Here is an 11014-nt window from a genome sequence, read left to right on the forward strand (position 1 = left end):
TCGCTATAGCCTCTGCCGCAAAAAGTCAATAGCGACGGGATTGGGGTCTTGTCCTAAAATCTCATTTGAGACCAGTTTCAATCCTGGTCCCTAAAATACTTTTAGGCACCATATTTCTAGTCTCAAAATACAATATATTGGACACATTAATTTGGTTGTAAAATATTTTAGCGACTAGTTATTCTGGTCCCAAAAATAATTTTAGGAACCACATTAATTTTTATTATTTCATTCTTGTGCTTGTTAAATTCAATATGTAACAAGAAAATAAAAAAAATTGATAACAACAAGATAATACAGAGTTAAATTTTATTTTACAAAAATTGATTAACATTCCAATTAATGGCGCCATTTACATGTATAATGTAACTAAGCAATCACAATATTGTTACACAATTCCTGCAAAAAAAAAGAAAAACCTAGCTAACATCCCTAGACATTATACAAAGTCCAAATTCCCAGCAAAATGAGAGTCAACTTATATTTCCTCCAAATAAGCTTTTTTACTTGCAAACTTCAATCTCCAAAACCTGTAACAAGTATTAAAATATCTTCAGAAAAACCAATAAAGATCAACAAGATAATTGGTTAAATAATATTGTATAATTTTACCCTAACAATGATCAACCTACTTACCAAAATTCATCAAGTGTGGTCATCTACCCTACAAAAGTTAAATAGCAATGTAAAAGGGATTGCATGAACACAAAAAATTGATTTAGACCTTTAGGAAATATGTTCAAGGATAATTTTATCTACTATCCCGAGTTTAAATATTAAATACAATTATGAAATAACTTCTTGGCTAAAGGTAAAAATCACAAATCTTGACAGAAGCACAACTATATTTCATGCTAAAGTAGTATAAGGTTTGCCCTTGAGCAGGTTTAATGCGTAAATACATAGATCATTGTCATCATTTACTTTAAAATAAGGTATTAAACTTGAAAAACTTGATTTTTTTCTATTCTTTTGGCTGAAGAATGTAAAGTAACCAATCTTTACTTTAATGGGATTTTTTAAGATTCTGCAAATATAACTTAGCTACATACGCATATTAGTAACATGTATTGATTTCCGATAGAAGCAATCGAAAATGGACAGAACATGCTGAGAATTAAGGTAATATACCGCCGATGATACAAAGTGGGTTGCTAGACCACAAGCAAGCATTTCGGCACCATCCAACCTAGCACCAGTAAGACCAGCATATTCCCCTGCCAAAGAGTACAAGAAATTAGAAATAAGCCAAGGGGAAACGAGACTTAACATTTGGTTTTTTTTGTTGTTGAGAAAGAACGAGACTTAACATTTGTACCTACAAATTCTCTGTGCATCATGACAACATAGGAATTAGCTCTCCCCAATAATAGCAACATAATCAGAATAAAGAAATCAGGGAAGAAAAGGATCATATCTCTAGATAAAATCGGTATCATTCATTCAAACATGTCACGATTTTTACATGTCTTCAAAGGCTAACATTTGTAATAATCTCAGAAATTCATATGAAAACAAGGGCTGATATTTGTAATAATTAAACTTGACAAATTCAGCCATCACGTGAAACCTAAGCCTGACATCCAGCTAACTGTCCAAATATTTGTAGGAAAAATATATTTTGGAGACTTTCATGTGAAGAGGATTGACCTAAGTATGATTATATAATGAGTGCAAACTTACTTTTAAAATGAGGAAACATATGATCAATGAATGACTAATGGTGGAAAATAGATAAAAAGAATGTCCAGAGAATTCGAAAAATATGAAGATGCACCAAAAGGTGTGTATCACAAGCTTTTGAACCCCTTCTGCAGGAACTAAGGATTGATTTACTGTTTCTGACTCTTTCTTACTTTTTATTTCAAGGATATCGGGGAATTAGAAGCAGCATTTAATTCAAAGTAGCTGAGCTGACCATTGCTCTTAAGATAGCCTAAACTAGTGAGCAGCCAGGTAGTGACTTTTAATTTCCAACGACAAGTAGCAAATAACTTCACACTGACACTTGAATGAATTACATTAACAGCAGTAAATTCCTTCAGAAATATAAACAATGTGGCAAGTGAAATTACCCAAGAATCCTGGAAGTCTTGATAAACAGTAAGAGGCACCTATATCAGGAAAGAATCCCAAAGCTATTTCGGGCATGGAAAAAACCTACAGGCAAACAAACATAAGAATATGTTGGACTTGAAATTTCTGGTATCACATCAACAAACATCGAGTTAGAAAAAGGGTTATGTGTAATCTTCAATGCAAATCCGAGGTACCAACTAAAGCTCATGAAAATATACAATTTGGAAGGTTTTGCTCTTATTTGGCTAGTGCTATTCCACTGGAACATTCATATATTGCTGCACTCCATAAGAGAGGACATAAAGAGACAAATTTCAAGCAAATGCCAAAGAATGTGGCAAAGATCAAATATAAAAGGGAAAGAAGACAACAAGATAAAATCTACTTCAAGTAGAGGCAATACCGACTTTTCTGTTGCAACTCGAAATTTACCACATACAGAAACACCAGCCCCGCCTCCCAATGATGATTCCATTAAGGATGGTAACCTTCAATGGGCAGTCCAAATAAGATTAAGGAGTACATCAAAGAAAGTTATATTACAGAACTAAAATAACACATAACCTAGCTTAACCTGGGGTTTGCTATATTTTGCCATAACATAGTTCAGTATGTACCCCTCTTGGAAATAATTATTACCAAATTTTCAGTTACCTGATAAGCATAAATAAATAATTAAATATATGACTGGGGACATTAAGCTATGTGCACTTAAAATTACTAAGTTATTGAAAAACTTAAATATCATCCAGAAATATCACAGTTGTCACCAGCCATATCTGGTATGTCTCTCTGTATTGTTAGCACATAGTAGCATTACCTTTTATTTCTTTTAACTAATTAAAGTCTAGACTTTTTAAATGCCAAAGAGTTGCTTGACTTCTAAGCCTTACACTGTTTAATTTGCAGCTGATATCAACTTTGTAACAGAAAATTCGGAAACATAGATAATTTAACACTTAAGGAATGATAGCACTAATTTGGCACCTGGTGAAACAAAGCCATATTTGGTAGCATCCACAGTGGATCTGACTCCATTTACTGTATTTGACTGTTTCACATTAAACTGGAGGTTATATAAGAATCAAATTAGAAAAAAAATATAGGATAATGAACGTACTCTAAAATGCACATAACCTTTTAGACTAAACGAATAATACTCCACGAGAATGTAAGCTGCAAATTGATTGTGAAAACGGAGAACACATAATTTCTTAGTTCAACACTTATCAACTAGTTTACTAATTGTTACTCATCAACAATTTCTCTGGTCATTAGAAGTACATAACCTTCATAGCAATGAGCTAGAATTAATAAATTATTAACCAATGATTAAATTTAAGAATCTAAAAGTAATAATATACCACAAGAAAGAGATAAGCTGTAAATTAATTGTCAAAACAAAAGGAACAAATAATTTCTGTGTTCAACACTTATCAACTAGTGTACTAGTTACTCATTCCATATATTTTTTGTTTTTAGTTATATTATTTCATGCTTTTGAATTGAATTAAGCGAAAACTTGACTCTAACCCAACATTGTGACGGTCTTAGTACTAATATAAGAAAAGGCCAGATAATAAAACTACCTAAAAATCAATGCACTAAAGTCAAATACTCTATTCTGAAATTTTTTACTTTCGGCTACAACGATAGAACTAAAATGCGGCTGATTGAAAATAGAGTTGTTAGGTATAATTTTGTTGAGTTACAAATGAGCCATAAATAATCCAGATGCTAAATTCATTAGCAAGCCACAAACAAGACTTTATAAAGCTAAGCCAATATATACTAGACTCACTAAAAGTTAGAGAAGATGAAAAAAACCAACTAAATATTACATTATGTTTTCAAAAGGCAAAAGGTTGTCTAAAATTCAACACTATATTCCTGCTACAAAAAGGATTAAAACATAGGAATTCACTAATAAACAATCTAAACAAAATAAAGATCTATTTTTACGGAAGATAAACAATTGACGACATATCTTTAATCCAAACTACATATAAAAAGGGGGAGTTCCTCTAAGCACTAACTGCAAAAAAAATGCTGAACAGAGTATAGAAGATGAAGAACAAACTAAAAGAAAATAAAACAAAGAAAAGGCTTTTACAAACAATTCAAAAAGAGGACACACAAGAAAACACAATCTTGAAAAGAAACTGATTGTACAAAATCTTGCTGAGCAACCACAAAATAGAAGCACAAAGACAAAAATACATTAGAAAAGCTAGATATAAGCTGTGAATGGGAGCCAGCTAAGCTGAAAAATATAGCTCTGATTTTAGTATACATGCTGTCGTTCATAGCCTTTGAGAGAAATCTGCAGACTTAGGTTTATGGAAGTGATTTAGGGATTTGAGGGAGATGAGCTGTGAATGGGAGCCAGCTAAGCTTTCTTTATTTCCTTGAAAAAGATAAAGATTTTAAGTTAATTTTCTTATATTTTATTCTAATTTGGCGTGGCGCCTCTTTTTTGCGCCGAAACGTTACTCTTTTGTGACCAGATATCAACCCTTTTATGAACTAAACTTAATTCTCTTCGTTGATTTAATGAAATAATAGAGAATTAAGTACCAGCATATATTCTCATCCCTACTGGAGTACTTTTAGGGACCACATTCGAACCACGTCATTAAATGTTGGTCTCTAATAAGGCTTTTTCTTGTAGTGCCAATTGGCCAAATCGGTGGTGTCGCCGACTCTTGAAGAAATCACCCCTGGCCCTTGTGTGATTAAGAAGGACTTTAGTAATGAAAATCCCCCTGACATCCCAGGCCGATGCGAGCATGCATCTCGATATCTTAGCCTGATATCGGAGAAGCACCTTAAGGATATGAAGAAGGACTGTGGCTGGGGAGATGAGGTCGTGGTTCAGATACCAAGCCCCGAGGAAAGCATTACTACCCACGTGGAGGGGGTTTTAAGTGTTTGCACTTACCCCTTCACACTGGGTCCCCTTGATCCGCTGGTGATTGACTTCTGCAAAACGTACAAAATCACACTCGACCAGATTCACCCCTTTTTTTGGCGCATCGTGATCATGTTGCGCTATTTTTCCGAAAAGGCTGAGGGGTTGGAATTCACCCTCAACCACCTGATTCGATTGTACCAGCCCCAGCTGTTTCGAGGGATTGTCAAGTTGCATCGTTGCATGAAGAAAGCCTTCTTTTCCAGCAACGACGAAGCCAATGATCGAGGCTGGATGAGTCGATTCGTCAGAGTAAGGACTTTGGATGTCATTCCCTGGGACAAAATGTCGTTCCCGGATAGATGGAATTATAATCGTAAGTGGAGTCCTTCTTCCCAATATCTATATATACTCAACCTCCATATCCCATAATAATATTTTTATCTTTTCTGCAGTTGTTGCTTGGACACCTCACGATGTCCCAGATCTTGAGGACTGGGTCCGATAGTTGGCCGCGACCTCCTTGTATGATGAGCGCAAATGGCATGATTTATCGAGGGGCAAATGAGAGGCCAAACATCATGGTAAATATTCTTCCCAAGTTTTAGATATTTTCCATTCGTTGGTGTCGTCAACTTATTCACATTTACTTGTGCAGGCATCGGAGATGTCTCCGAAATGAGGCCGGCCCCGCCCGGGGAAGGGACCAAGTATTCGATTCCGAAATCGGCGAAGGACAACAAAAGAAAGAGGATTTCGAAGCCTGAAGACCCTTAAGACAAAAAATCCCCTACTCGAAGGCTGCGGAAGAGATTTGCTCAAGTAGACATAGATTCGACCCACGATTCCCCGGATGACGAAGAAAATGAGGGTGAAGAGTCGGCGTTGGTGCCTCGAACCAGGAAACTAGTCAAGGCTGCCAAGCCCTCTGAACTAGAGACCTCATCCCGTGGTGAGGGAACCCCAAAGAAAGATTCGGGCAAGGCCCCTGTGTCCCCGGAGGTTGAGATCGTTCATCCGCCTTCAACAAATATACCGGAAGGGGCAAATACGAAGACCCTCGAAGCTAATCAGAATGCCCCGAGTGAATAGCTCGAGGCCATGACAACATGTCACTCCCTTTCTCTGCCATCCTATTCTGAGGAGGCAATTGAAGATGCTAATGCTCTACGTACGGCCGATCCGGGCAAGGTCCTCGAGGAAGATCCCTTTCAGGGTTGCTTTGTTGTGGTCGAGGATACGACTGACCTCAATGATGCATCCACCATTTTCGAAGAGTCTCAACATCTCCTCTCTCGGATAAACACTAATTTTCATTGTTGTAATTTTTTTCTTTCCTTCGTTTCCTCTGACTGATATATCTTCATTTCATGTATAGGTCATCGTCAAGTTTAAAGCTGAGCTAAGCCAATGTGAGGCCAAGCTTAGGAAAGTTTCGGGCGAAGAGAAGGCCCTGAGGCTCCTCTATAGCCAAAAGGAAGATGAGCTTAAGGACTTCCGTGCTGAATTGGCCAAAGCTCGAAAAAATGAGTTCGAGCTAGATGAGCAAGTAATTGTGATTTTAATAGAGTATGGACTTCTTGGCCCTACTTCGGAGGCTAACACTTCGATATCTCAGCTGCAACAAAAGTTAGAGATGATTGGGCAGCTTCGAGGCGAGGTTGACCAAGTTAAAGCTGATTGCCATCGATGGAAGGAGAGCATAGATCAGCTTGCTGCTGATAAGGAAGCTGTTATCGCCCAACTGGACTCGACTGAAACTCAACTCCGAGGTATTAAAGCGAAGGGTCTGGCCCAGGCCAAGAAAATTGAGGAGTTAGAGGCAGAGCTCGCTAGAGCCCGGGCTGAAGCTGTACAGGCTAAGGTTGAAGATGAGAAGATAAAGGTTGCGGTTGATAAAACCATCGCCGTATACTTAAGGGATGCTGCATCCGTTCAAGCTGAGTTTAGGGAGGCCTCCTACAGGGAAAAATGGAGCAATGATTTGGCCAAGTGCCAAGCGCGGAGGGAGACTCTCGAAGAGATCCACACCCGAGGATTCAGACTTACCGAGGAGATAACCGAAGCAAAGACACGGGAAACCGATGCCAGGTTTCTTATCTCTTCCGATGACGAGGATATCACGAGTGGTTCCGAGAACAGGGAAAGTGAAGAAAATGTTCTTGAGGGACAGGAGGCTCTCGAAGATAGAGCTGTTGAAGGTGCAGTTCCTGAGAATGGCGCTCCCGGGGATGTGACCCCAAAAATAGATTAGGTTCTCTTTTTCTTTTTTGTGCAAGGGCTCCTTGTGGGCAATGTGAATATGTTTTGTAAAACATCCTTTGTGAATATAAAATATCATTTTGCTCTATCCTCATCTTGTGTTGAATTTTATTTTGTTCTCATTTGTGGAAGATTCCTATAATTCAAACAATCAGTCCGAGTATTGATTTGGACTCAGAACATAATAAAGCCTTAGATTTTTATTGGTCAATATAATACCCCTTAAGGTTTTGTTAATCCTCGAGCTAAGCTTAAATCAATTCGATCTGAGCTCAGAATAATGAGACTCTTGAGTCTGAGTTGAGTGAGAACGAGGTCTCGAACTCTATATATTTTGGCCCTTAAGCTCTTTTAAGTTGTCCCTTAGGCTCTTTTAAGTTGGCCCTTAGGCTCCTATATATCGTCCCTTAGGCTCTTTAAGTTGGCCCTTAGGCTCTTTAGGTTGGCCAATTCGGCCTTCAATGTGGCTATACTTTTTCCCTCTCTTAGGCTAAAAGACTTAGTAAAAATTTGTATAACATGTGTTTTTTTTGTACCCGTTGGGTTTTTCGAGGGTTCGAAGTATCGGAACCTCACTTGTTTATGTATTAATAATTGAATACCTCTTGAGGTTTTTTCGAAGGTTGATGTTTATCGAAGCCTTTAAATTATTCAAGGGCTAAATTTATCGAAGCTCTTTAAATTATTCAAGGGCTGAATTTATCGAAGCCCTTTATATTTTGCTTTTGCTAAGGTAGTCTAATTTAACCAATTTTTTCAAAGTGTTTGAAGGCCTTTAATTTATGACTGAAGTCGGACGTCTCCGAGCCGCATTATTTTGGCCGTAACCTTTAAATAACCGTAGTTTTTAATGTGGCCGTAGCCTTCGGGTATGTCACTTGGACTTTTTTCCCGATAACTTTTCGAACTTGTCCGAAAGGTTAGTCCCCGAGTATATTGGCCTTGGACTTTGTTTCGAGGGGTGCATCTTTGAGGTCTTATGAGCCCGAGTTTTCGATGACTCGGATGCACTTACTGTCGATGATAGTCCCCGAGTATTTCGGGGTGCATTTGTGTTTTGGCTCTTGCGCCGCTTCCCGTAGGATTGTAAATGTAGAGCTCGTATGATGGTAAACTTCTTTGAGACACAAAGGGTTTTTGATATAACCAGAATGCTTCTTCAAATAATTGATACATGCGTACACGTTTTGCCATCGGGGCTCGACTATTCTATATGGACACGGTTTATTTGACCGTTTGGCCCATTACAAAGTTCTCCTATCGAGACCCTCGTAGGCGTGAAGTATTTTCCTCAAAATATAACCTCTGAGGGTGATGCCTCCTAGTATTCAAGGTTGATTGAAAAGAAGCCTTGGATACTGTTGAGTTTTCCTTAGGTAGCACATTGTTGTTGCCTCATTAAAAACCTTACCGGTAAAACCCATTTGGGAAAAAATCCAATCTAAGGGAAAAAGAGTGCAACACATGCTTTAAAACCTAAGGTCTTCGTGTAAAAAGGGTGTCTTTGAGATCGTGTGCCTTTGATAGCTTCGATCGAAAATCAGTGATGAGTTAGTTTTAAACTCAAATGGACAAAAAGATAAAGTCATACCTTAGCAGTAGTATCATTTGAGCAATGATATGTTCCAATTGTTTGACAGTTGTTCACTTTCCATTGTGCTAAGTTTGTAAGATCCTTTACCGACAACTCCGATGACTCGATACAGTCCTTTCCAATTCGGGCCTAGTTTCCGTTCATTTGGGTCTCGAGTATTGAGGGTGACTTTCCGTATGACTAAGTCCCTGATTCCAAAGTGTCGAAGGTTGGTCCTTCTATTGTAGTATCTTTTAATCCTTTGCTTCTGCGCGGCCATCCGAACAAGCGCTGCTTCTCGCCTTTCATCTAACAACTCGAGGCTAGCATTCATGGCATTGTGATTTGTTTCCTTCGATGCATGTCGAAACCTAGCACTGGGTTCTCCGACCTCAGCGGGGATGAGGTCCTCGGAGCCATATACTAGAGAAAAGGGGTTGCCCCCGTGCTAGACTTTGATGTTGTCTGATATGCCCAAATGACCTTGGGTAAAACTTCTCTCCACTTTCCCTTTGCATCGTCTAACCTTTTCTTCAGGTTTTGAATGATAGTTTTGTTTTTTGACTTGGCATGTCCATTTCCAGTTGGGTGGTACGGTGTTGACAATATCCTCTTTATTTTATGTGCCTTGAGGAACTCTATCACTTTGTTGCCGATGAATTATTTTTCATTGTCACATACAATCTCGGTAGGTATCCTAAATCGGCATATGATGTGGTCCCAGATAAAGTCAATAACTTCTTTTGTTGGACCTAATCGAAGACTTGTGCTTCCACCCACTTAGAAAAATAATCAGTCATAAACAAAATGAATTTAGCTTTACCTAGGGTCGTTGGTAGAGGGCCGACTATATCCATTCCCCATTTCATGAAAGACCACGGGGATAGGACCGAATGGAGTTGTTCCCCGGGCTGATGGATTATTGGTGCAAATCGTTGACACTTATTACATTTTTTAACAAATTCCTTAGTATCTTTTCTCTATCCCAATAGTAACCTACCCTGATAATTTTGCGGACCGAAGATTCGGCACCGGAATGGTTCCCACAAGTGCCTTCGTGGTTTTCTCGCAGAACATAATCGGTGTCCCCTGGCCCCAAGCATACCGCCAATGGTCCATCGAATGTTCTTCGGTACAATGTTCCATCTTCATCTAACACAAACCTAGTAGCCTTGGCTTGTAGGGCCCTCGATTCTTTGTGGTCCGATGGGAGTTTTCCACTCTTCAAATAGTTAATATACTTATTCCTCCAGTCTTACATTAAACTAGTTGAATTTATCTCGACATGACCCTCTTCGACTACAGACCTTGATAATTGGACAACAGTCCCCGGGATGATGTCATCTTTTTCAACCGAGGATCCCAGATTAGCAAGTGCATCGACCTCACTATTTTGTTCTCGAGGCACATGATCTAGAGTCCACTCCTTGAAGCGGTGCAAAGTTACTAGTAGCTTATCTAAGTACCATTGCATTCTATCCTCTCGAACCTCAAAACTTTTGTTTACTTGGTTTACCACCAACAGAGAATCGCACTTGGCCTCGATGACTTCTGCTCTCAAGCTTTTAGCTAGCTCGAGACCTGCAATCATGGCCTCATATTCGGCCTCATTGTTAGTTAATCTTGGAGTTTTGATAGATTGCCTAATAGATTGTCGAGCCCAGACCCCTTCACATTCGAGGAACCATTTGTAAAACGGGTCCATACCCTCGATGCTATACCCGAACTCAACAGGAGTTCTTTCTCTACTTCAAGTACGAGAGTTGGCGTAAAATCGGCCATGAAGCCAGCTAGGATTTGAGACTTGATGGCCGTTCGGGGTTGATATTCGATATCGTACCTGTTAAGTTCGACAACGCATTTGGCCAATCGGCCCGATAGCTCGGGCTTACCCAAAACATTTCGAAGAGGGGTAGGTTGTTAATTCACATATAGGATGATATTGAAAATATGGTTTTAACTTTCGAGATGCGCTTATCAATGCAAGTGCTAATTTTTCTAAGTGAGGGTATCTAGTTTCAGCATCTCCTAGAGTTCGACTGACATAATAAATAGGGAATTATGTACCTTGCTCTTCTCAAACGAGTACTCCACTTACCGCTATCTCGGATATCGCCAAATATAGGTAAAGTTTTTCATCTACCTTCGGGGTGTGAAGCAAAGGCGGGCTCGACATTATCGCTTTAATT

The 11014-nt window shown here is 38.9% G+C and overlaps 1 protein-coding gene across 12 annotated transcripts; it reads right to left on the reverse strand.

The window, feature by feature from the left end:
• Positions 1 to 292: 292 nt before the first annotated feature.
• On the reverse strand, positions 293 to 4497 carry LOC104228829 (3-hydroxyisobutyryl-CoA hydrolase 1-like). 12 transcript variants are annotated; one of them, XM_070150819.1, is made up of 7 exons: positions 4300 to 4495; positions 3067 to 3130; positions 2654 to 2733; positions 2483 to 2567; positions 2076 to 2160; positions 1132 to 1217; positions 293 to 530 (listed from the first exon to the last, which is right to left on the reverse strand). In XM_070150819.1, exons 3-7 carry the CDS (start codon positions 2680 to 2682, stop codon positions 504 to 506), a joined length of 312 nt encoding a protein of 103 aa, XP_070006920.1. In that variant the 5' UTR covers positions 2683 to 2733; positions 3067 to 3130; positions 4300 to 4495; the 3' UTR covers positions 293 to 503. The 12 variants fall into 12 exon arrangements, 11 of the variants coding, with proteins under 11 accessions (XP_070006920.1, XP_070006921.1, XP_070006919.1 ...); XM_070150820.1 differs by having other exon boundaries at positions 2654 to 3130; positions 4373 to 4495; XM_070150818.1 differs by having other exon boundaries at positions 2654 to 3130.
• Between the last annotated feature and the right edge of the window lie 6517 nt (positions 4498 to 11014).

Source organism: Nicotiana sylvestris, chromosome 7 (assembly GCF_000393655.2).
Source record: "Nicotiana sylvestris chromosome 7, ASM39365v2, whole genome shotgun sequence".
Lineage (NCBI taxonomy): Eukaryota > Viridiplantae > Streptophyta > Magnoliopsida > Solanales > Solanaceae > Nicotiana > Nicotiana sylvestris.